The sequence below is a fragment of the Capsicum annuum genome, chromosome 6, assembly GCF_002878395.1.
Source record: "Capsicum annuum cultivar UCD-10X-F1 chromosome 6, UCD10Xv1.1, whole genome shotgun sequence".
NCBI classification, from domain to species: domain Eukaryota; kingdom Viridiplantae; phylum Streptophyta; class Magnoliopsida; order Solanales; family Solanaceae; genus Capsicum; species Capsicum annuum.
Genome location: NC_061116.1, coordinates 18771936 through 18798294, shown reverse-complemented (window position 1 = coordinate 18798294; position 26359 = coordinate 18771936). Strand labels below are relative to the sequence as shown.

Genomic DNA, 26359 nt, shown 5'->3' with positions numbered 1-26359 from the left:
TTGCTTAACAAGATATAATCTATTTTGTATCAATATATTGTGTAACACCTTTACAATCTATTTTGTATTAATATATTGTGATATTGACAACATTTGTGAGCATTCAAAACGTAAAGTACAGTGAATAGACTAACAAGGCAACCATAATGAGAGAAAATGAGGACTTCATTTAACACATTCATACTCTTGTTTCAATTTGAACAACAAAGCTTGTTTTGTTTGGTACCTAACAAAACATACCTTAATACCTAAAGGTACCTAACAAAACAAACTGCCCAAAACATTGTTTGATTGCTACAAAATAAGATCAAAAGCCTATCACCATCAACAAAACATACAAAAAGTAATTGTTTGTGACAATATCAACAATCTCCACCAAAATATACGCATCATATCAGCAAGATATCCTACTTCCATAACACATGAGTCTTCCTAGTTGAAATGTTTTTGCCTTGAGTTTTGGCAGCAGCTGCAAACCTCGTTTGAATAACCTTTTCAGCCCTCATTTTTTCAAGTTTGCTATTGGTAATGATCGACTTCCCTTTCTATTTGAATCCTTGACTTGGTGTGTAGCCAATATCACCAGTCACAGCATCAGACCTCTTTGTGCCCTTTGCACTAGTGCTAATGAATCTTATACTTGGCATTCCAGGTTGCACAAATAAAGTAGAGAAATTATAAGGCGATCTTCAGAAATTTCAGGCTGCACAAACAAAAATTCTACAAACTACTTACATTAAGAGTGGTAAATCCATCTTCATCTTGGTATATTCCAATCCCCACCATCCTTGGCCTTTTAAAAGGTCTTGTATGTCCTCCACTATTGTCCTCATGGTTTTGCCTTTGGGGAGGCACACCCCTTCCTACGCCCCTTCCACTGGCAGAACTGGTTTGGCTCTCTTGAGTCATTCCTCTTCCTCGACCACTTGAGATATTTGGAACACTTGAACCACCTGAAACACTATTTTTTCCTCTACCTTTTCCTCTACCTCTTTCTCTAGTAGCACTTGCAATATTTGTGGTGGCCTGATTATTGAGATATTAGTACACATACTTAAAAAAAATTGATAGTAACAAATAAATAAATATACCTTTTGCTGGTAAGATGTTCCAGCTGAATAACTTGGACCACTGCCCCCTGCTCTCCCTCTTCTTCTACCAGTAAAAGATCCAACCTATGTTTTAAGAGATTAGTCCTTGTACTTGTACTTAACAGAATGTATATTAGATAATGATTATACAAATACCTGTGCCTGAGAAGATGTTCCAGCTGATTGACTTGTACTAGGTTGATCTTTTGTAGGACATGATCTTTTATTATGTCCCTGATTACCACATTTGCTACAAGTAATTACAGTACCATATTTGCTAAGTTTTCCAGCTTTTTTACTTTCATCAGCCTCCTTTCTTCTAATTTTATGTGTTCTTCCAGGAAGCTTCCTGATCTTTGGTGGCTTTATAGTAGGATTATTTGATGTTGGCCACATTTTCATGTTATTCATTGGTTAAATAAAATGAGCATATATGCCGAGGTAAGTATCCTTGTGATAGCAGGTGTCCAAAAAATTAATGGGCTCATATTTCTTGTGGTGAAGGGTAGCAACACCATGAGGACAAGGAATGCCCCTAAGCTGCCAAGCTCTACAACTGCAGCTTTTACTAACAATGTCAACAGTATGAGTATAATCCCTGTCAACAATCTCAAAACCCCTTTCCCCATTCCAAGACAAATTACACTGTATTGACTTGTCAATATTTTCTTGTAAAATCTTCAAAGCCATGGGAGAAATATCAGTGATCCAAGTATTTGAAAACTGTCTCAACTCATCAATTCTTTTTATTATTTTCACCCTAATCTCCTCAAGCATTGTGATGATTATTTTAAACCTTGCAGGAAATACCCATGCATTAAAACTCTCTGTCATATAATTGTCCACAACATCACGTTTGCAATGCTCTTCAAAGTATCTTTTACACCATGTCTCAAAATTATACCACAAAATATCATCCAAACAATCCTTCCCCAACATCTTCATTGCTTCTATATTCTCCTTCAATTCTACTTCAAATGTGGATTTTGCAATCTTCCAAAATACTCTTCTTCTTTCTGTACCTTTGCAAAGTTTAGACCAATTAGCAAGAACATGTCTTGCACATTTTCTGTGTTCAACCAGCGGTAGCAGCTCTTTTACAGCTATTTCCAGTCCCTAACAAAACAAAATAAGTAAATTAATCTTCCAGCAGTTGTTAAAGAAAATAATAGAGTCATACTTTTTGCATATCAGATATGATTCTCAATTGATGACCCTCTCCAAGCTTAAGGTCATTCTTCAGCAGTTCAACAAAGAAACCCCATGTAAATTGATTCTTAACCTCAACAATTGCACAGGCAATCAACAGCATTTGGTTGTTTCCATCTTTGCAAAAAGCCACCAACATTTGACCTTTGCACACACCTTTGAGGAAACAACCATCCAAACCAATCAACCTTCTAGCACCTCCAAAGAATGCTTTTTTTAAAGCATGAAAGCAAACATAAAAACCTTAAAAGATTAACTGTCTAGTCTCATCAGCATCTCCAACTTTGACAACACAAGTGCTACTTCGATTAGTTCTCAAAATCCCATCCCTGTAATAAAAAATCCTACCATACTCCACAATATGATCACCCATAATCTCTTGTAGCACTCTAGACCTAGCTCTTCTCACAGTTGTTGCACCAACATGGATATCCAACTCCTTTCTAATAAGCTCTTGTAACTGGATAACTCTAATGTTTGGTTGTTAAGTAATTCTATCTTTATACTTAGTTGCCAGAAACTTTGTGTTGCAAAGATAGTTAAAAGTTGATCTCAAACAAACATGAATAGGGTTGTATCTTTTAACAATAAAATCCCCACTACTCTTATCTTTGTTAGCACACAACAACCAAGGACAAGTGTCTTTGTAATACCTCACTCTAACTCTAGAAGGTCATTCACATACTTTTCAATTTGAATCTTTTCTTGAATTGCATATATAGTTACTGCCAGCCTAAAATCCTTTACACTTGGAAAAACCAACCCTAATTCCCAAATATTTTTTTTACAAGTTTCATAAAAAACAACTCTATTTTTTTTGTTCTTTCTTCTCACAAGTTGTTGCACTACTTCATCACCATCTTCACCATCTCCCAAACCTACTTCATCATCTAATTCAAAGCTAGGAGCTTCATCACTTGGGTAGTAAGGTTCATCACCTCCTAGTTTACCAACTAGGCTATCCCTAATGCCAATATTTGACTCATCATACCCTATATCTGGACCCTTTTCACCAACATTAACTTGTTCAGTTGTTGTGCCTCTACTTCTTCTTTGTGATCTATTGAAATTTCTTTTACTAGCCCTTATATCAATATATTCTTGATGGACATCACTGTCAACATCACTGTCCAGACTAGTATTTCCTTTTGAATATGAATCATCCTCTAAATCATCATTACTTGGATCCTCATCTACTGTAGGATCAAAATACTTGGAAGGTATATTAGAAGGAGGAGGCTTATCAAGAGGGTTGGGAAGGAATTTAGGAGTAAAAGGCTGAAAATTAGGGCTAGAAGCATCACCCTCATTAATAGGGTTCAAATGTTCCCCACCTACCCTATTGTCAGTTCTATTGGGGAAATACTCCAATTGAAGTGGGGCCTGATCAGGTTCAGTCACCCCATGTGAAATATACACCTCAAGTTCATCCCTATTTTTTAACATGTTGACAATGTAAAAAATAACCTTATCACATTTAATTTCTACCAAATAACCATTCCATTTAACAAAGAAATCACATTGAGTTGAATATCCTAGATATTTAATGTAGTCTCTTAACTCAAAGTAGGACATCATATCAACATCTTTATTAAAAAACTCAGTCATAGACCCACCAATATATTCAGGTGGGGGACCGAATTCTATTTCACCCCCCATGATACCATCTTAAAGTTACAAGTACAAAAGCCATTGAAAGATACCTGAAAAAGCAACAATTCAACCACACAAACACATTAAAATCAGTAAACAAAGAGAAAAAACACCCCATCCCACCCCATCCATCCCCACTTGACACACACCCAAAAAGAATTCTGAGTTATACATGTTACTACAACACCGTAACAATAACAACAACATATGCAAAAAATCGACAAACATCCAACAAACACATAAGTCAATACGTTCATATTTGCATCAATTTCAGTAAATTGCGTTTTTCTCCCAAAAAAATACAACTTCGAAGAATCCATCAAATCGACAAAATTAAACATAGACGTTGTACATGCATAAGTCAATATGTTCATATTTGCATCAATTTCACTAAATTATGACCTAAATAATATTTTTCCCGCAAAAAAACGTAAGTTCAAAAAATCTATGATTAGAGACATTAAAACTACAATACACAAAATCCTAACCTGTAAAATCCTCACTCTTAGGTTAATACGTTTTTATCCCAACAAATTTTTAACACCTTCAATCTCCTTTGAGTGTGAGCTTAGAGTGTAAGTCGCGACAGATAGGAGAGAAAATCGAAGAAGAGAGAGAGAAAAATGGGGAATGAATTATTTGAAATGATTTGGATATTTTATTATAATCAGGTCGGGTTATTGGGTTAAACCCAACCTTTTTAAACTTTTAATAATTAAATTATTATTTAAAAGGAGAGTGCAAACCACACACCTAAGGTGCCGCAAAATATGGTCAAAATGGTGTATTTACAAGGGATTAAATAAGAATCGTGGGGTAATAGGTGGTATTGAAAGTTTAAGTGTCTTTTTAAAATTTCGAACAACATCAGTGGGGTAATTATGTATTTACTCTAACCAAATTAAGTTTCTTTATGAATTATTCAACTTTTGCTTATATTATATGTAAGTACATCTTAAAAAAAAATTGGATTTCCCAAAAAGAGAGTTTATTTTTTGGGTTCCCATCCGGTGTCTTATGTGCATTGGAGCCCCGACTAATCCGGATCACGCGTTGTACGGCCTATTAAGGTGGCAGCGCTTCCAACAAAGCTTTCTCTATACTCAGGGTCGAACCCTCGATCTTTGGCTAAGGGTGGAGTAGCCCCATCCACTGCACCACAACTCATGTTGATCAAAAAGTGAGTTGAAACATAAGCCCACCACCATTTTTACTTAATTTAAAGAAACAATACTTTTAGGGGTCATTTGGTAGAGTGTATAAGATCAATGCAAAATATAGTGTATTAGTAATGCTTGTATTAATTATGCTTGTATTAGTTATGCATGTATTATTTCTTATACATTGTTTGGTTTGATGTATAAGAAATAATACATCTTACATAATTTCTATGAAAGAAATGTTTGCTTACAGGAATACCCTTCTTTGATTTTGTACACTTTTTTGCAACAAAATTTTTTTGTCATCTCAAATATAATTAGTATTGTTGAACTAGTATATAGAGGTTTCTGATTAATTGCAAGACCTTCGTCTTTGCGCATGAAATATTATGTCAACAGATTAACATAGTCGAAACAAAAATAAAATATAAGACGTAAAATTAAGAAATAGTCTCAATTTTTTTAATCATTTTAAAGACCCTCAAAGCAAAGCAAAAATATGTTACAGTTATTTAAATCAATCATTCATTGTTGTAGATTAAAATGATGGAAAAAAATTGTGAAATGTTTTGAAAAATTCATTATTGCATACTAAAATGGCGGGAAAAGGAATGGTGAAATATTTTGAGGAGGAAATTGAGGGTTATTAAGGTCATTTAATAAGTTAATGCATGAATTAAAGACTTTGCATTATTAATACATAGAAAATAGGTGGTATTAGTAATACACACCTTAATACACAATAGAGTGTATAACTAATGCTTGCATTAGTTATACATTGACTAAAAATTGTACCAAACAAGGTATTTGTAGACACCTAATTTTATTTCTCCCGAAGACCCAAGTTATTTATTTTTACCCTTTCGTACCCTCATTCATATGATTATATCCCACAAAAATACAAAAATAACAAAAATTCAATAAATCCCTAATCTTATCCTAACAAACTTTATCCCAGCCACCTACCCCACCCCCCACTCTTGTCACCACCCCCTCATATTTTTTATTCTTTTTTAACAAACACATTTACAACAAAAAAAGGGGGCCCACAGATTTGTGTTTATTGGTCCACATACACAATATATACACACTTCATTCCTTGGATCTAGCAAGGGGATTTCAATTACACAAAAAAGGGACACAATCACCATTTCCATAGATAGTAAACACTCTTGGACCATTAACACACATCATACACCAAAGAAAACCACACACACCTCACGACTAAGCACACCCACACCATAAAAGAAAAATAGAGATTGAGAAGGGTATCGCAAGAGAGAAAAGAGAACTTAAGGAAGATTCGAGAGAGACATCTGATAAGGGAGGAGAGAACCAAAAAAAGAGTATTGTTTCGGCAATTTCACCTAAGTGCGGCCAGAATCCAGTCTGCTTTCGTGGATGGCATCGTTGTCTGAGTTTTCCAGAGCTTCGGCAACGTGAAACAACGACCCCAACCTCAGGTCGATCCGAATCTAAGCCGATAATCATTTTATATCCTCGGTTTTCTGTTAAAACCCGCTGAAATCCATTGTTATTCGACGAATTCAAATACCATTGACTCAAATTTTGGTCTTTGTCATCTAAAAACAAGAACCAACAACCAATTTCTAGTTGAATCGGCCTGTTGAGTTGTTTTCCTATAAAATCTCATTCGGGTTTGGTTGTTTGACGCAATTTCTGTCTGGGTTTATCTATTTTCGTTCTGATTTTAGGGATTTAGCTTCTGTCCTGATCGGCTCGTCGTTCTCTATCTTTGGTTTTATAATTTCTCGATATCGAGTTTGGTTTGTCATTGTTGAGAGTCTATTCGGAGTCCTAAACTCTGGGTTTTTCTAAATATTATTATCAATGGAGTCAATCTTTCGAAGTTCCATCTCTTAACTTTATCTCTTTTATCATGTTGATGTGGTTGTTTTTGTTATGTTGATAACATGATTTGATATGGGTTTGAGTAACCTTGACTATCGTGGTTGATATTGATTGATTTGATTCATGTGAATAGAGTAATTGAGGAATTGGAGTTCGTTTGGGAATGGGCGGGGCAAAATTAATATATTGGTAAAAAGGGTGAATACAGGTCCATTTTGGTTTATTGTTTTGTTTAATTCGAAACAAATATGGGCACTGTTGGAACGTGATAGAAGTATAGTATTTTGAAACGGATAAGCAAGCGTAGGTTTGGATAGGCAAAATTTAGGCATAGTACGTTTGTTGAATGTTGGAATGTGGAATGTATGTTGAATGTTTTATAATTTATCGTGCTTGATTAAAATATACTATTTGATCGAGGAATGCCCCAAAAATTTGTGTCTATTTTTTGGGGAATGCCCCGACGTATTATGTTGGCGGAAGACATTAGTGATGAAGGCCCGAGGCATCGGATAAAGCACAAGAGCATAGTTAGGTTAGCGTAGAATACAATAGAATTTCTTTTCTCGCATTTTTCTATTTTGGACTGTATAATTGGACTGAACATTATTATTTTGGTTTTGGATTATTGTTTGATGTTTGTTTATGTGTTTTTTGTGGTTTATACATTCGTAGTGTTAAATTAGCCGATACACTCTACCAAGCAATCGTGGTTGAACCACGGGACCAAGGGGTGCCTAACACCTTCCCCTCGGTCAACAGAATTCCTTAGTCAGAATCTCTGTTCGCAGATCAGTTTTAGAGTCAAAACCAATTTGAAAAAGGATTTTCAAAGGTGACTTGGCACACTGGATTGTGCCAAGTGGTGACTCTGAGTTATGAATATAATAATCCCTTTTTGAAATAAATTCTTCATTTTTGTCACCTAATAATAAAATCCCTTTCAAACATAAAATCTATCTTTTTTGGTAAAAAAAAGGGTGTGACAGCTCTGGTGATTCTGCTGGGTAATTTTTTAGAATTCGAGGTTATTTTGGAGTTGCATCGGCTTATTTTGGCACTATAGGTGTATAGACATTTTGTTTGTGTTGTTTTGTGTTATTGTTTTATCATTGTTGAGTGCCCACGTGCTCTTTATTTACAGTTTTTGTCTTATGTGTTACCACTTTATATCTGGCATCATGTGCATAATTCGAGTCATTCTTTCTGTAATAATTCCCAGAGTGCACGTCGTGCACACAAACTCTAGTTGAGTCACCCTTATTTTAGGAGGGGTATTCGTCGGTGTTATGGAGTGGGTGGAAAGTTTTCGCAGCCATTATCCACCATACGCACCCCCGAACAGCCTTGTTAGTGAACCCCAGCGTAGGTCATCCTTTAGGACATACTTATTTGCATCATATTAAGACCTAGCGGGACCCACGTGACCTTTTTGTAGGAGACTCACCCCTAAAACATCCCTACGTGCTAAATGTTGTATCTCTGATGGTAACGTGGTTATTAATGGATCAATTTGGGGAAAACATGTGTTAGAAGTAAAGTGCGTAGGCAAGAAAATGTTGAAAAATAAGAAAAAAAAAAGAAAAAAAAGGTGGAGAGAAAAAAAAGAGCTTCTTAGTTTTTTAGTGTTCTTTATGGCTTTTGTTTTTAACAATTCAAAAAGATTTTTTACCGTTTGTACTCATTTATTCAAAAAACCAAAACATCAAAAGGATTTTTCTTTTGTTCCTTTACCATGCATTCATAATTCAAAAATTCAAAAAGATTTTTTTTTTTTAATTGGAGTTTCTTATAAAGAAAAAATGCAAAAAAGATGGTAGAAGTTTTGTATAACGAAAATACCAAAAAGTTTTTTCTTTCGTAGTTGTTGGTGTCATTTTGTGTGAAATATCAATTTGAAAACTCAAAAAGATTTTATTTGTTTGTCTTTAGTTGTGTCTCTTAAGTTAGGGTCAGTCTGTCAGTTAATCATTAATTGTCCAATCTGGACGAACTACGCATCCCTGATTCTCCTCTTTCTGGAGTGAGATACGTAGGCAGCCTATTGTGGGTTCGAGGATCTTATTTAAAAAACTTCAAAAAGATTTTCTTCACTCTTTATTAGAGTTGATGTCATATACTTCTTTAAAAGAAAACTGCAAAAAAGATTTTTCTTTAATAGTTTCAATTTCATTTTCATATGAAATTCAAAAATTGAAAACCCAAAAAGATTTTTCTTTAAAAATCAAAGGTTTCGTTTTGTATAGGGAGTTTAAACCTGAAAAATGCAAAAAGATTTTCGTCAATTCTTTTGACAATTTGTTATTTTTGAAGTTTCTGCAAAAAAAGGAAAAAGAATTAATTGACCATTTTGGCAAGACTTCACGAACTACGCATACCTGATTCTCCTCTCTCGGGAGTGAGATACGTAGGCGCCCTTCTTGGATTCGGTGGTTTTTTCAAAAGGAAATCAGAAGAAGAGTTTTGAAAAAAGTAATGCATTCTAATGCCTTTGTTATCTGTTGTTCAGTTAGTTTAAGGTGGTTGGTTTGTGGCATTCTGGCTGGTCCTCCACATCACACCAAATCCATAGAAGAGTTTGTTGTGTTCAACCAGGATATAGAGAGTGACCTCATGGATCAAATAAAGATTCTAGAAAATGAGAATTTAAAGCAAGAGATTTTGAGATTAAGGCAACAAATGACGGAAATGCATCGAGCTTAAGTCAGTGGGTTGCCTCCTCCTCCATTCCCTACCGTTGACCCCGCAAATACCCAGAGTTTTCCATCACAATTGCAAGCTCCATGTCCTAATATTGTTGATGCACTACAACATACCTCAAAAATTCATTCCAAGACAAAAAAATCTCAATACTTCCGCCACTATTTATCTAGCACCTTAGCTTAAGCCAACTACATTCACAACACCACATGTCGTTGGTGATTTTGTTGCTCAATCCTCTACTGAGACATCCATATTTGCTCGCTGCCCAATAGTTGTGCTTTCCCATGCTGCTAGAAGACCCATGCTCAATACTCTTGGTGATCATTGTTATACTCTTGAGACTACATTTAAGTTAATTGGACCGCCAAAATTTCTTGACAAGAAGCCTAGCGTACCTGAAGAGCCAGAGAAAATGGTAGGGAAAATGAAGGGTACAGAAAATGCTATGAAAATTTCCCTAGGACTGGTGAGTAAAGAAGATGTTTTATAAAAAAAACAGGGGCATGTCTTCAAGTGTTAACCCTCCTCCAAGCCTTGAGATATCAAAATTCGAGGAGCGAGATGGACAAAAAGAATTCGTGAAACATTTGGGACAATATTTCAATCAATTAAAGGAAACTGGAGGGAAGAAGATTTAAAAAGATACAACTGCTATTGTAGTTGGAGAACGGGCACATTCAAGAAAATGACATCGTCGTTGCCGTCAATCTCATCCCTAATTTCATTCCCAAGATCTCTATAAACCCCCCCCCCCCAAAATCCATTATACTCTATTTCCCCACCTCTATATCTAGTATACTGCGCACAACCATATGTTCAACTCCCTTTTTACTCACAATGGCCCACACCAACTCCTCAGAGTTACCCGCCGACTCTACAAATCTATCAAAGCCTTTCTAGGACTAATTTTAGATCCAATCCAAAAATGAAAAGAGGCAGAAATTGAGGGATAAATTCACACCAATTAGAGAGTCGTATGCCAGCTTATTTCAGAGATTGGTACAGCAGGGCATGATCACTCTTCTCCTTGGGTATACTCCTGACCCTATTTCAAGAAGTTTTGATCCTACTGTACGAGGTGCATATCATTCTGATGTTCAGGGTCACAGTATTAAAGATTGTCGTGCTTTGAAAAGAGAAATTAAGAAGATGATTCAAGATAAATCAATTATGGTATAGAAAGTTGATCGTGGTGGAAGTTCTAGTCATGCTGATATGCAAACCAGTAGCTAAGTCTTCAGGCTGAGCAATTGAGAAGTCACCCCTCTCCTTACTTGGAAGAGGTCTCGTAGTTTGTTTTGTCTTCTTTTCTGTTTTTTGAATTATTTCAAGGTTGTAGTTCGAGATCTATTTTCTTTTGTCCCTTTGTCATTTATGTTCAAACCCTTCTATCTTTTATTTCAACTAAATGAATTATCCATTTCCCTTTGTGTTTAAATATGTGTCGTTTGTTTGTTTTCTTTATACAGTACATTTTATGTTGATTATAGTGATATGACATGCTAGCAAAATTTTCAGCCAGATCTTAAAATCCAACTTAACCATGAAACATTGAATCAGAGGGCTAAAGTTAGAAAAAAAACCTGAGAAAATAGGTGGAGTGTTGAGACATTTGGTGACAAGTTGAAGCCTTCTTAAAAAATTAAGGCAATTATTTTAAGAATCACAAGAATAACTTGGTCATTAATTGAAAAACCTAGCTCAGTTAGGTCAAATAGTAGATGTGTGCTACCGAGGAACAGAACAAAAGCCAACTCTACGAATGCATGAGTCATTTAATATGAGGAATGTACAACAAAGGTGGAGTTGTATGTTCGACAAGTATAGAAGAAGAGGTGGCATATATGCTCGGGGAAATTTAGTGTTGTAAAATATGTCATAAGTGATATTGATCATGTACTTTCACAGTGCATGCTATGTGCTAGCATTTTCAAGGATTGATATGACGAAGGCATTTCATTCTGCTATCCAAATACTGTGTCATCCTTTGTTTACCACATTTGAGCTTTAGTCCTATTTCTTTCATACCCCTCTTTTGGAATCAAGATAGAGTCAGTAAAGCGCAAAAGAAAAGTGTCGAGCAAAACAATAGAGTCAGAAAAACTTCAAAAAAAAAATATGTCCAAAAAGAAAAAACAGGAGTGTCGAGAAAAATAGAGTCAGAAAGTTTCAAAGAGTAAAAAGTCAATAAAAGAGAAAGAAAAAAAAACAGAATCAAGCAAAAGAACAAGTTTCTAGAACTACGCGTGACCTGATTCTCCTCTCTCGGGGGTGAGATACGTAGGTTGCCCTACATTGGGCTCGGTCCAACCAAATAAATAATTTAGAATTGCCCAGTCAAAAGAAACTGGGGCATGATTTAATCTTCATTGTTTGAGTCGATTCCAAAAGTTGTAAGTCCCAACTCACTTCAACTGTTATTTGGGCCCCATGCCATCCTTTCTTTCTAACCCTATCCAAAAGCCAAGTTACAACTAAAAAAAGACCTTCAGATCAATCTTTGAGAATGTTAAGGCTAAGCATGCAATGCATATGATGATGCATTTTGGGAACTACTTGTCTACCTCAGCATAAGGAATCAGGAGAGAAATAAAAATGAGAGAGTCTTATTGGTGAAAACCCTCACGGGCACCATAAGGCGATGGTAAGTTGAGAGATTCTTATTGATGAAAACCCTTATAGGCACCATAAGATGACTGTGAGTTGAGAGAAATGAAAATTAGAGAGTCTCAATGGTGAAAAACCCTCATAGACACCATAAGACAATGGTGAACTGAAGAAAAGAAAATGAGAGAGGCTTGTTGGCGAAAACCCTTTAGGGCAACACTAGCCGAATGAGGTCTTAAATGCAATTGACCTAAGGAAACAACTCAGTTTCAAGGTCATTAACTCAACAACAATTGGTAGAAAGTTTGGATGAAAAGATCAAGTTGTTTAATCCAAAATGCATCGCATAATCATTAGAGTTGACTGTCATTTTTAAATGAATTTTTCATTTTTTTGTTTCAAATGGGGACATTCATTGTCTTTTCTTTCTTCTTTTTATTTTTGTTTTATCTTTCTTGAGTCAGTTATCCAAATAAAAAAAAATTGTCATTCTTTTTTTTTTCCTTTCTTGTCTTTGAGTTAAGTCCGTGTCAAAACAAGTGAGAAAAGATTTCAAAATTGGCTACCAACTTCTTTAATTGCACAAAGCAAGACAAAAGCTAGCACATGAAAGAGACATGATTGTGAGCCAAAAAAAAGCATGCAGAAAGTTTTGTCAACAAACAAGTCGAGGAACTTATGGAAATACCAAGGTTCAAAGGGTCTATCTGAAAAGCATAGCAAAGCAGAGATACTCTGTTTATTTCAGTCACTCTTAATAATCTGAGTTCAGGTCAATGATTCAATAAGTCAATGATATATGCTAATGGTGGGAAGCAAGGTTAAATGTGACAAAGGCAAAAGCCGCGAAAGCTAAAGCCAAACCGGCCACCATGTTTTAAACTCACAAGTTTTCTTTGATGAAACAGAAAACATATTATCTTCAAAGTAGGGACTTCAGAGCATAAACATCAAGGGCTGCAATGCCTCACTTTTACAAATGCAGGAAGCAATATTGGTGCATAGGTTTGATAATAAAATCATGGTAAAAATTCATCATTCTATATCCCTCAGAGACACACTTGTCCAGGGATTTCAGTTTTCATTTGCTAGGTAATACATTTCTTAAATTGAACCTTCACTCCTAGAAGACGTACCTTTTAGTCAAGTCGTTTCTTTGATTCCTATAAGATGTACCTTTTAGTCGAGTTATTCCCCTTGACCCCTAGAAGACGTACCTTTTAGTCGAGTCATTCCCTGTGGTTCCTGTAAGACGTATTTTTCAGTTGAGTCATTCCCATTGACCCCTATAAGACATATATTTTAGTCGAGTCATTTCCCTTGACCCCTAGAAGACGTACCTTTTAGTCGAGTCATTCCTTTGATTCCTGTAAGACGTACCTTTTAGTCGAGTCATTCCTCTTGACCCCTAGAAGACGTACCTTTTAGTTGAGTCGTTCCTTTGATTCCTATAAGACGTACCTTTTAGTCGAGTCATTCTCCTTGACCCCTAGAAGACGTACCTTTTAGTCGAGTCATTCCCTGTGATTCTTGTAAGACGTATCTTTTAGTCGAGTCATTCCCCTTGACCCCTAGAAGACGTACCTTTTAGTTGAGTCGCTTCTTTGATTCCTATAAGACGTGCCTTTTATTCGAGTCATTCCCCTTGACCCCTAGAAGACGTACCTTTTAGTTGAGTCATTTCCTGTGATTCCTATAAGACGTATCTTTTAGTCAAGTCATTTCCCTTGACCCCTAGAAAATGTACCTTTTAGTCGAGTCATTCCCTTGATTCTTATAAGATGTACCTTTTAGTCGAGTCATTTCCTTTGATTCCTATAAGACGTACTTTTTAGTCGAGTCATCTCTTTTGATTCCTATAAGACTTACCTTTTAGTCGAATCATTCCAATTAACTCACAGAAGATGCATTTCTTTGTGTGGGATAATTTTTTTTTTTAGTTTTGATGTGATTTCAGGAGCCCGCCTGAAGAACAGGGCAAATACATGGAAAGTCAAGCAACAAGGTAAAGCAGTTGAAAAGCAAGCAACAAGAGGAAGAAAATTGAAAGTCAACAGTTGAAAAATGGTAAGTCAGGAACCCGCATGAAGAACAGGGTAAAAAAATTGAAAGCCAAACAACAAGTTAAGGAAATCACAAATCAGGAGCCCACCTGAAGAATAGGGTGATGAAACTCAAGTCAAGAGTCCCAAAAGAAGCTGCATAGATAGGATTTTTGTAATTTCATTTATGTGCTAACTTGTAATTTTCATTTTTGGAGCTCCGACGATGTGAAACAACGACCCCAACCTCATGTCGATCCGAATCTAAGCCGATAATCATTTCTTTTCCTCGATTTTCTGTTAAAACCCATCGGAATCCATTGTTGTTCGATGAATTCAAACATCCTGACTCAAATTTTGGTCTTTACCGTCTAAAAATAAGAACCAACAACCAATTTCTAGTTGAATCGGCCTGTTGAGTTGTTTTCCTACAAAATCTCATTCGGGTTTGGTTGTTTGGCGCAATTTTTGTCTGGGTTCATCTATTTTTGTACTGATTTGGGGGATTTAGATTTTGTCCCGATTGGCTCGTCGTTCTCCATCTTTGGGTTTCAAATTTCCCGATACCAAGTTTGGTTCATCACTGTTGAGGGTCTAATCGGAGTCCTACAGTCTGGATTTTCCTAAATATTATTATCAATGGAGTCATTCTTTCGAAGGTCCATCTCTTAACTTTATCTCTTTTATTATGTTGATGTGGTTGTTGTTGTGATGTCGATAACATGATTTGATATGGGTTCGAGTAACCTTGACTACCGTGGTTGATATTGATTGATTTGATTCATGTGAATAGAGTAATTGAGGGATTGGAGTTCGTTTGGGAACGGGCGGGGCGAAATTAAGATATTGGTAAAAAAGGTGAATACAGGCCCATTTTGTTTTATTGTTTTGTTTAATTTGGAACAAATATGGGCACTATTGGAACGTGATAGAATTATAGTATTTTGAAACGAATAAGCAAGCGTAGGTTCGGGTAGGCAAAATTTAGGCATAGTGCGCCTGTTGAATGTTGGAATGTGGAATGTGTGTTGAATGTTTTATAATTTATCATGCTTGATTAAAATGTACTATTTGACTAGGGAATGCCCCGAGGATATGTGTCTATTTTCCAGGGAATGCTCCGACGTATTATGTTAGCAAAAGACGTTAGTGATGAATGCCCGAGGCATCAGGTAAAGCACATGAGTATAGTTAGGTTACCGTAGGATATAATAGGATTTCTTTTCTTGCATTTTTTTATTTTGGACTATATAATTGAACTGAACATTATTATTTCAGTTTTGGATTGTTGTTTGATGTTTGTTTATTTGTTTTGTGTGGTTTATACATTTGTAGTGTTAAATTAGCCGATATGCTCTACCAAACAACCATGGTCGAACCACGGAACTGAGGGGTGCCTAACACCTTCCTCTTGGTCAACAGAATTCCTTAGTCGGAATCTCTGTTCACGGATCAGTTTGAGTCAAAATCATTTTGGAAAAGGATTTTCAAAGGTGACTTGGCACACCGGATTATGCCAAGTGGCGACTCTGAGTTTTGAATATAATAATCCCTTTTCGAAACAAACTCTTTATTTTTGTCACTTAATAATAAAATCCTTTCAAACATAAAATCTATCTTTTTCGGTAAAAAAGGGGTGTGACAGTATTCATAATACACATTAATTAATACATGCATTATTTTTACTAATACACTCTACCAAACGACCCCTAATACTTCACGTGGGGTTACTTTTCGTATATGGGTGTGTTTGGTATGAAGGAAAATGTTTTTCATGGAAAATACTTTCCTAGAAAATGTTTTCATGGAAAAAAAGTTGATTTCTTAGTTGTTTTCTTATGTTTGGTTGGTGGATGAAAAATATTTTTTGAAAAATATTTCTAGCATTTGGTTGGTGAATGAAAAAATATTTTTCAAAAAATACATTTTAGTGTTTAGCTAAGGCGTAAAAATACATTTTAGAATCTCTTTTTAAAAAAAAATTAAAAAAATTAAATTCTTTTTTGGGAAAGGGGTTGGTAGGCGGGTGGGTGGGGGTGTCAGAATAAGTAGTAGGGATGGGGTAAGAAAAAGTTTTAAATTTTTTTGGTTAAAAAAATAATAGAATTAGCGGGAGGAGGTGTGGTGGGGGGTTAGGAGAGGATGGGGGCGGGATAGGGAAATGAGGGGGAAGAGGGACGAAAATAATGTAAGAATAAAGTTAGATTTTTTTAATAAAATGTAGATATTGTTTTGGGAAGGGGGGTGGATAGGGGTAAGGGTGGAGTGGGGTAGGGGATAGACTAAGAGAAAATTTTGAAATATTTTCTAAAGCAATTGAATTTTCGGGGTGGAGGTGAGGTAGGGATAGGGGTGGGGTGAGGGTAGGGGTAGGGGTGGGGTGTTGTCGAGGTGATAAGGTATTGGGGGCGGGGGGCGGGGTGGATGATTTTGAGAATTGTATGAATATTTCAACTTTAAAGTGGGTTGAAAGAGAGTTTTGAAAAATGTTTTTCTTACTTTTTGAAGGGAAGTCATTTTTCTTAGATTTAAGGAAAATAAGTTGGGTTGGAAAATATTTTCCAAAACATATAAGTCAACCAAACATAACAAAGCTGAATGTTTTTCTTCATACCAAACACACCCATGTGTTTGTTATTTTTCCTTTTGATAGAAAATTTTTCCTTTTCATAAAATACTTTTATTTAATGGGAAAAGTTATAATCCCTTCCCATTATGTGAACTTCATCGAAGTGTCATGTATTTTTTTTTTATTAAATGCGAATTTTCAAACTTTTTAAAAAACCATTATAAATCGTTAAATTATACGTATTGCCTTAAAACATTTTAATATAATTTTAAAGTATCTTAATTTATTTTAACAATTTTAATTGTTTATTTAAATTCATGCTGGAAATTAAGTGTTTTGATCCTAAAATCATCAAGATAAATTGAGACGAGGGAGCACTTCTTTTTATCTCTCTATAACAGTTTCTCAAAGAGAATTATTTCGGGGGAGATTTTTCCCAATTAATTTTATGTTTTTTAATATGTAAGTCGCTTGATCAACCTTTTTTAATTATATATTTTTAATATTATATTTTTCTTTGTTATCTGATTTATCACCTCTATGGTTTGTAAACTTTATCTTCCGCGTGACACTCTCTCGCTTGTTGGGTTCGAAATCGAGAGGGCGTCGAAGCTAATAGTTATATTATTGAGACGATAATTTAGAAGACACATAAAATAATACTAAAGAACATATTGTTAATATGATTTGGCCAATTGGCCTATATATAAAATCTAATATTAAAACATAAAAACTAATGAGAGAGAAAACCTTCCTAAACATGCTCTTAAACGACTACATTATGGATGTTATTGTGTTATTATAAGAAGGGAGATTTCTATTTATAGAGTTTCAAAAGCTTTCCTCTTAGAAAGTGGTTAGCCAAATGTGAAAAAAATTTATATTTTATTTTCAGAAAAAAGTAAAAGTAATTATAATATTACTTTTATTTTTTTTAAGAAAAAGTAAAACTTAATTTTTGTAAGAAAACTAGGGTAAAAATTCTAACAAATCTCTCCCTTTTGACTTGATTTTCTTGACATAATTTGATTCACCTTCTTCACGTGCATGATCTTTGTTCTTCACATAATTTTCATTAATGTTGCTTGCCATGGTTAAAAATAAGATTTAAAATACTATGGTTAAAAGTAAATTAAAAATAAATATTTTATTTTTATTTTAAAAAATGCAGTAACAGGAATGTTAAAATATGTTTAAAACTTTTTCTCCTCATGTAGTTGGACAAAATTCTTTATTATCATCAAATTGATTAGAACCGCCTTGAACTTGTCTTCATCTTTGTTTTACCAAACCATTAGATCTTTGAACCATAAGCTCTGATACCACCTACTGGGTTCGAAATCAAGAGAGCGTCATGATGTGGAAGCTAATAGTTGCAAACTATTGAGACGATAATTCAGAAGACACATAAAGCAATACTAAACATATTATTAACATGATTTGGCCAATTGGCCCACATATAAAATCTAATATTAAAATATAAAAATTAATGAGAGAGAAAATCTCTCTAAACAAGACTCTTAAACGACTATATTGTAAATATTATTGTGTTATTGTATGAGAATAGATGGTTTTCTCTTAGAAAGAGGTTAGTCAAATATGAAAAAAAATTATATTTTTCTTTCAAGTAAAGTAAAAGTAATTATGGTATTATTTTTATTTTTCTTCTAACAAAAAAGTAAAACTTAATTTTAGTAAAAAAATCAGGACAAAAATCCTAACAGAGAGTATTGTCATGATGACGCTATGTGGAATTTTCTTCATCCGATGTTCGATATTTATTTTGGAGCTAAGCTAATTCAAACTCGTGTGAAAAAGTTTCACTTTGAGGTAAAACACTTCCTATAAAAGATAATTCTAACTCAATATTTAAACTAATTTAAATTTGCGTGAAAAGGCCTACATCGAAGCAAAGTGTTCCATATAAAAGGAACTTTAATTCAAAATTCAACTAAAATGAAAGAGTAGTTATCACTAGACATCAAAGTCGTGGGGACTTAGGGGTCATTTGGCGTGAGGTATAAAAGATAAATAGTTCCGAAATAAAACGAACGATAATTTTACCCCATATTTGGTGTGAGGTTTTAGTTAGTACCGAGATTATTTATGCTACTATTTACACCATAGTGATGGAATAAGTTATCTCATATACAGGTGAGATAACTAATCTCAAAATAACTAATTTCGAAATTAATTATCCCAAAATAATTATTTTCCAAACGAAACGGCCCTTAAGTTGTGTTTTTGAAATATCAAACATTTCATTTTCTAAAATTTTCAAATTGGACCACTAAAGTGGCAAATCTTCATCTAATAGTTCATATTTTATTTCTTTTCAAAAAAAGTACACTACTTCTCACTCTGCAACACGACAATATCCGGATCAAAGAAAACCTACTCTTTCATTTCTCAATAACACAAAATAATCTATACACACATTAGCAGTTACATCTATAGAATCTACCACTATATTTTATATAACTATACTATAAAGCCCGAATGTTTTTCCAGCATTTACAAATCCAATGTGATGTTTGTTGTTCAATAATTCATACTCTCTGTTCTTTCCTACCCCAGAACCCTCCATTTTCCTGACTTTCTTCTTTTTTTCATCAGAAAATCGTAGTGTTCGGGCCAATTTTCACGCACTCCAACTAAATCGATAGTATACCTGCTGCCTCTCACCGACAACAAATTTTCTTGAAGTTTTACTTATACCCAATTATCATTGTTTACTTGCCTAAGGCTCTTTTTTGGTAACACCCAGAAGAAGAAAATTAGGGAAAAAATAGAGATGAAATGTTTCTAAGTTAGATAATCTTGGTGTTTGGGACAACTTTCCTAGCTAACAATTTTTTTCTGTTGCTTATATTTCTGTACATTAGAACTTGCAGAAGCTCTCGAAATCCCCTATTGTTATAGTCTACTTGCCTAAGATTATTAGTACGAAATACCCAAAAGAAGAAAATTAGTGAAAAAGTAGAGATGAAATGCTTCTATTTTAGATAATCGTGTTGTTTGGGACAGTTTTTTTCGCACCTCAACTAAATCCACGTTATACCTGTCACCTCCAACAACAAAAAATTCTCTTGAATTGTTTGTGTTGTTTATATTTCTGTAAATTAGAGCTTGCAGAAGCTCTCTATATTCCCATCGTCATTGTCTACTTGCGTAGAACTGTTTTGTTGTTATACCCAGAAGCAGAAAATTAGGGGAAAAATAGAGATGAAATATTTCTATTTTAGATAATCGTGGTGTCCGGGACAGTTTTCCCGCATCTGACTATATACACGGACACATGCTACCTCCCAATAGCAACAGATTTTCTTGAAATTTTTTCTGTTGTGGGATTTTACTGGGTATGTTGTTAGTTGTTTATATTTCTTCAAATTAAAACTTGCAGAAGCTCTCTGTATACTCATTGTCATTGTCTATTTGTGGAAGGCTGTTTTTTCCGTAATACCAAATAGAGGAAAGTAGAGATGCAATGCTTTTATTTTCTATAACCATGGTGTTCGGGACAGTTTTCCTACATTTGACTAAATTCACGGGATACCTGCCACCTGCCACCTCCCACCAGCAACAGATTTTCTTGAATTTTTGGATTCCATTGTCATAGTTTACTTGCCAGAGCTGTTTTTCTGTAATACCAAATAGAGGAAAGTAGAGATGAAATGCTTTTATTTTACGAAGGATGAGGAAGAAGGGGGGGGAACAATGAGTACTCGTGAATCGAAGGTATCATGGGTTCGTTCATTGAGTGTAGCATCAAGTAGCGTTGATACTAGGAAGTCGAGGTCGGAGTTGGATTCAGAATCAAGGGATTTCTCTGATTCTTTTGAGTTTCACGAGCTGTTGAATCAGAGGAGGGGGAATGATTTGAGGGTGTTTAGTTTTTCGGAGCTGAAAATGGGGACGAAGGGTTTTAGTAGAGGATTGATGATTGGTGAAGGTGGATTTGGATGTGTTTATAGAGGTGTTGTTGATGGTGTTCCTCCTTGTGAGGATATGAGAATTGAAGTTGCTGTTAAACGATTGAATCGACATGGATTCCAGGCATGCTTTTCTCCTTAATACTACATGCGTTTCAATTTGTTTGTTTGGTTTTGATTTGAGATGGAATTTAAAAAGTTAAAAAGAATATTTTTGAATCTTATGATCCTTTAATCATGTGGTCTTAAACATGACATGCTTTTTCCTTAATATATCCCTCCATTTCAATTTGGTTGTTTGATTTTGACTTGCACGGATTTCAAGAAATTAAAGAAGATTTTTGAATTGTATGGTTTAGAACTAAATGTAGTAGAATGTAAATTGTGGTCTTGAACATGATGACATGTTTTTCTCGTTAATACTGGATTAAGATTTTTAAGTGGTTAATTTATATACACGAAGCTGTGTAGTTTTTGTTATACCTTTGTTTGGAATATGCTTAAAGTATTTTGTGTAATTTCCGAATATTTAGATTCTATGTTACAAAGTATACTAATGTACTGCAGTTTAATTCTGAAAATTAATCAACTTGCCCTTTCTCCAAATCATTAACTTCTGTTCAGACAATGTCACAAGATGCACCATTAGGGTCACAGGTAGCTTGTGAGCTTTAATGCTTGTTCAAATTGTTTGAGCATTAAAACATTTTTTATATGTATTTCTTTTAGGTTTTGCATATTATAATTTCTAGTTTTGCTCTTTAAGTTTTTTTTTTTTTTTTTTTTTGGTCTATCATCTCCCATCTCAGCCATCTTATATGTTTCATGTTCGTCTAGTATTCAGGGGCATAAGGAGTGGATTAATGAAGTAAACTTCTTAGGTGTAGTGAAGCATCCGAATCTAGTGAAGTTAATCGGGTACTGTGCAGAGGATGATGAAAGAGGGATGCAACGTCTTTTAGTATATGAACTGATGCGTAACAAAAGCTTGGAGGACCATCTGTTGGCACGATCGGCAACTCCTCTCTCCTGGACTTTGAGACTAAAAATTGCCCAAGATGCTGCTCGCGGATTGGCCTATCTGCATGAAGAAATGGATTTTCAGGTGATTTAGAGTTCTTATTTTTGAATTGATTACCTACCTTCACAACTGGTAGTTCGTGTGTTTTATTTACTGAGCTCAACATCATTTCTTTCTACAATGTTTCCTTTTAAAAGAAAAAGTTGTAGCTAGTTTGTTTACATGATCAGTTGAAATCTTCTTTCGACCGAGGAGTGAACTTCCCTGCAAGTCTACCTTAAATATCATGCCTACAAATACTTGAGTCAGGCATGTTTATTGGGGTGTTGTATTTATGTTGTAGTTACTGCTCAGTATGCCTTGATATGCTTTCACTTCCTTTACTTCTTTTTGCATTATTTTTTCTTGAGCTGAGGGTCTATCGGGAACAATCTCTATACCTCTGAGGTAGGGATAAGGTCTGCGTACAGTCTACCCTCCCCAGACCTCACTTTGTGGGACTAAATTGGGAACGTATGTTGTTGTAAGGAAAGAAACCCCCTTTTTTTTCTTTCAGTCCATGGAGGACAAGAATGCCCTTAGCTTATTTCTTATAGATGTAAAGACAGATGTAGATGAATTCTTTATTTATCATCATCTGGAGGATAGTAAAATACATTAGGTGAATATAAGTAAATTATGACGAAATGAACAAGGAAGACTAGTTGTGAGATGGGTTTGGATGATAGGTAAGATGCCAAAGAGAATATCATTTAGCAGGATTATTGTGACCAAGATAAATCTGATGTTCAACCAAGCTTTAAAGCAGATGGTTTCTTCAAACTGCTCCGTATGCTTAATTCGCCATTTATTTGCATGGTTTTTGAACGAGTTACCGTGAGAATAGTTAAGAACATTTGGCTTAAAGCATACATGACATTGCACATTCATTCTTTTCCTTATGCGAATGTTAAAATCTGGATGTGCAATTGCTTTTGCACTTCTGTGTTTCGTCAAATTATTCGTCCTAGAATTAAATCGATAGTTTTGAATTTATGTTTGTTAATTACAGAGCGACACCTCTAAAACCTTTTTATTTATGTCTGTAAATCCGTAAGAGAAAAAATGACTTTGTTGGTGCATAGAAGCCCAAGACAAACTTCATTTTGACTATAACAGAAATAGCAGCATAACTTTATACTGTCAACGGTACCTTTGATATAGTCAGAGTCATAACTCTCTTGTCAGCAGTACCAATTTCTAACCTTTTGACATTTCTGCTTCTCAACTTATTCATTGTGCTATTTTTTCTTTGCTGTCCTTGTTTCAGCTGATATTTCGAGACTTCAAGCCATCAAATATTCTTCTGGATGAAGACTTTAACGCGAAACTCTCAGACTTTGGACTGGCTAGGCAAGGTCCAGCTGCAGGACTAACTCATGTGTCAACATCAGTAAGTATCTTTTTTCTACCCTATTCTATTTTCTGATGATCGGTCCCTTTCTTTCAAGGGATGAAGTCAGTTGGTCTTAATCTGGAACTAATAAGTTTTTTTCTTCCTTACTCCGTAAAAAAAGAGATTTTTACCATCAATGAAATGATTTATTGCCACAGAAATGCCTATGACGTGTTCTAGACCAAAATTTTGAAATGCCTCTTTTTGTGCATTGCCTGACTTAGCAAGTCCTCAGGTTGTAGGTACGATAGGCTACGCAGCTCCAGAATATGTCCAGACTGGAAGACTTACTGCTAAAAGTGATGTTTGGAGCTTTGGAGTTGTTCTCTATGAGCTCATAACAGGAAGGAGAGTGTTGGAACGAAATCTTCCTCGAGCAGAGCAAAAACTATTGGAATGGGTAAGACCCTATGTTTCAGATACGAAGAAATTTCATTGTATTCTTGACCCTAGACTTGAAGGCCATGATTGCATCAAGTCAGCTCAGCGACTTGCATCACTGGCCAACAAATGCCTCTCAAAGAATGCAAGATCTCGCCCTAGGATGAGTGAAGTCGTTGATATGCTTGAGAGTATCATTACTGATGCTGCAGCTCAGGCTGAAGCAGTCCCCGAAACTGTGAAAGAAGCAGAAGATGTGAATGAAGAAGCTACAAAAGAAGAAGTTGACACAAAGGAAGAAGGAAAAGGAGAAGCTGAATCAGGAAGACCAGAAAGCAACAACCAAAAGTGGGTTTTCGACTTCAAAGAAATGGTCAGCTTTAGGAACAAATCCATCGGTAAGATAGATTGGAGGAATTGGAAAGCAGGTTTAATCAAGACATCTTAACATACTGTCTCTCGTGTTATGCTGACTCTGGCCAATGGATCATTTTTGTATTTTAGAATGGAGATATCCGGCAGCTTTGCTATCTATATATGTTCTGCAAAGAGGTGTAAATTTAGTAGGAACAATCTTCTCTTCCCCAACACAGTGCAGGTTCATTTTCTCAATGTTGTAGGAATGTGTGTTGGTTCACAATTGGAATGCATTTCCACTTAGTAGTTTGTACAGGGAACACTCCTTTTTCTCTATTAAGAATCCTCTACTCCTCCGCTGAGGCAGCTTTCTTCCTCAGTGCATCTATCTAGTCTCAGCCCGCGCACATCAGGAGCTTTAGCGCACTAAGCTGCCCTACATCAAGTCTCAGCAGATCATTGCAATGGTTGAGAGCTAATTAGAAATTCTATGATCTTTGTTTTGCTAGACTCTGTTCAGTGGTCAAATTAATGAAAGAGGCCTTTAAATCTTTTCTTTTTCCATGCACTTTTGCCCAAGCCGACAGCCGCGGCAAATCAAATTATAGTATCATGAGTTCGAATTCAATAGCCATAACTTTTTTGCCACTTTTGGACCTTTTAGACCAAAGTTTAAAGATTAGTCTTGAGCGAACTGAAAAAATTATGAGAAATGTTAAACCAAAGAACATGTTAGACCCACAACTCACTAGCAGGAGAAGGTAAAATGTAAGCAGATTTTACTATCTTTTTAGCGCAAAAGTTATTTTCAATAGACCCTCAATTCAAAGAGGAGATATTTGAAGCATAGTAGCAACAAAAAATGACAACAAAATATCAAGATAAAAATAAGAAGCAACAGATGATAGAACACCACCTTGAAGCATAAGAAACTACGTGATTACTAAATACTACTACAGTTCATTGTTATTTTTATGGTTCTCATTTAAAAGGGGTCGTGGGGAAAAGCCTTATCCCCCTGCATGAATTAAGCGATGATGGCTTAAACGAAGCAAATCATTTCTCATAAGAGAATAGAAAATCACAAGAAAGATTTGATCAAGGTGAATAGAAAGGAGGCGGTCGAGAAGGAATGAGTGGAAACTACGGTACGAGGAGATGGGGCTAGCCCCATGCCTCCCCCATCAAAAGTGTAACAATACTCAGCTATCTACTAACCTTCTATCATAATCCTCGACCTCCACACTAGGGGTGGGACCTAATACAATATTGAAATCTTTAGTGCGGTAATTTTGATTTTTAGAAATATCGTATCATTATCATAACAAATTAATTCGATATTATTCAGTATTTAAAAAATTGATTTTGATATTTTATGATATGGTAAATCAATATTAATGTTCAACTTCAACTTATGTATAACTGTATAATTGAGAAAATATTAGATTTGAGTGAGTCTGAAAGGTGATTTTCCAAAGGCCATCTTACTAATAAGAGGGCACAAGCACATAACTGAGTGTCAACATGTATGTTTCAGTTGTGTGCCTCGTAATGTACAATGTTGTTTAGCTTGGTGGCTAAAGGTTGAGTTTATATGTGAGAGGTATATGGATTTGAACCTCTGTGGCAGCTCTTATTTTTTCGTTAGTAATATATTTTATTTTATAGAAAAGCCAAGAAAGGAAGACCATGGCTATGAAAAATTATACAATATGCAATACAAATTGTACTTTGTAATTTACCTTAGCTTATTTCATCACAAATTATCTTCAATCACATGTAATATTAGGATCCATTCTCTTTATTACTACACAAATTTATTCAAATCTATTATTTATTGTAAAAAAATTAAAATACTGAACTATCATCAACTTTCTTTCATGTTCTATTTTTTTTCATGTTTTTTATTTTATTTTTTGTGGAAGTTTTGTTTGTCATTATTTAGTACTTTCTTCAATTCAATTTGTTTGGTTTATTTCTTTTTTATTTTGTTTTGAAAAGATCTTTTCATTTTTTAGCAACATTTGTAATTTTAATTTTCCACATGCCATATTTAAGATTATAAGATTAAAGAATATTTTGATATATTTGACATATCTTTTATTTAATATCACAATATTTTAAAAAAATATTTTACTTTTTAAAATTTCGTACCAAATTAAAATAGACCAAACAAACTAGAACATATAGAGTATTAACAGAATAGTGCATTTCCATAAGAAAAAAAAAATACAAAACTTGTAGATGTTAAATTGTACTTCTGAGTATGTATTTATGTATTTTCAAAATTTAAAGCTTCTAAAATTATGTTTTAACCAAAGGTTTTT

The 26359-nt window shown here is 34.8% G+C and overlaps 1 protein-coding gene across 1 annotated transcript; it reads left to right on the top strand.

The window, feature by feature from the left end:
- Positions 1 to 19175: 19175 nt before the first annotated feature.
- LOC107873507 (serine/threonine-protein kinase PCRK1) lies at positions 19176 to 24596 on the top strand. Its single transcript, XM_016720378.2, has 4 exons — positions 19176 to 20962; positions 21683 to 21943; positions 23169 to 23291; positions 23530 to 24596. The coding sequence occupies exons 1-4, from the start codon at positions 20576 to 20578 to the stop codon at positions 24121 to 24123; spliced, it is 1365 nt and encodes a 454-aa protein (XP_016575864.1). The 5' UTR covers positions 19176 to 20575; the 3' UTR covers positions 24124 to 24596.
- Positions 24597 to 26359: the final 1763 nt, after the last annotated feature.

Coding starts and splice junctions, on each gene's coding strand:
- LOC107873507 (XM_016720378.2), top strand. CDS start 20,576: ATGAAATGCTTTTATTTTACGAAGGATGAGGAAGAAGGGGGGGGAACA. Junction 21,944..23,168: donor ATGAAGAAATGGATTTTCAG/GTGATTTAGAGT, acceptor TCCTTGTTTCAG/CTGATATTTCGAGACTTCAA. Junction 23,292..23,529: donor TAACTCATGTGTCAACATCA/GTAAGTATCTTT, acceptor GCAAGTCCTCAG/GTTGTAGGTACGATAGGCTA.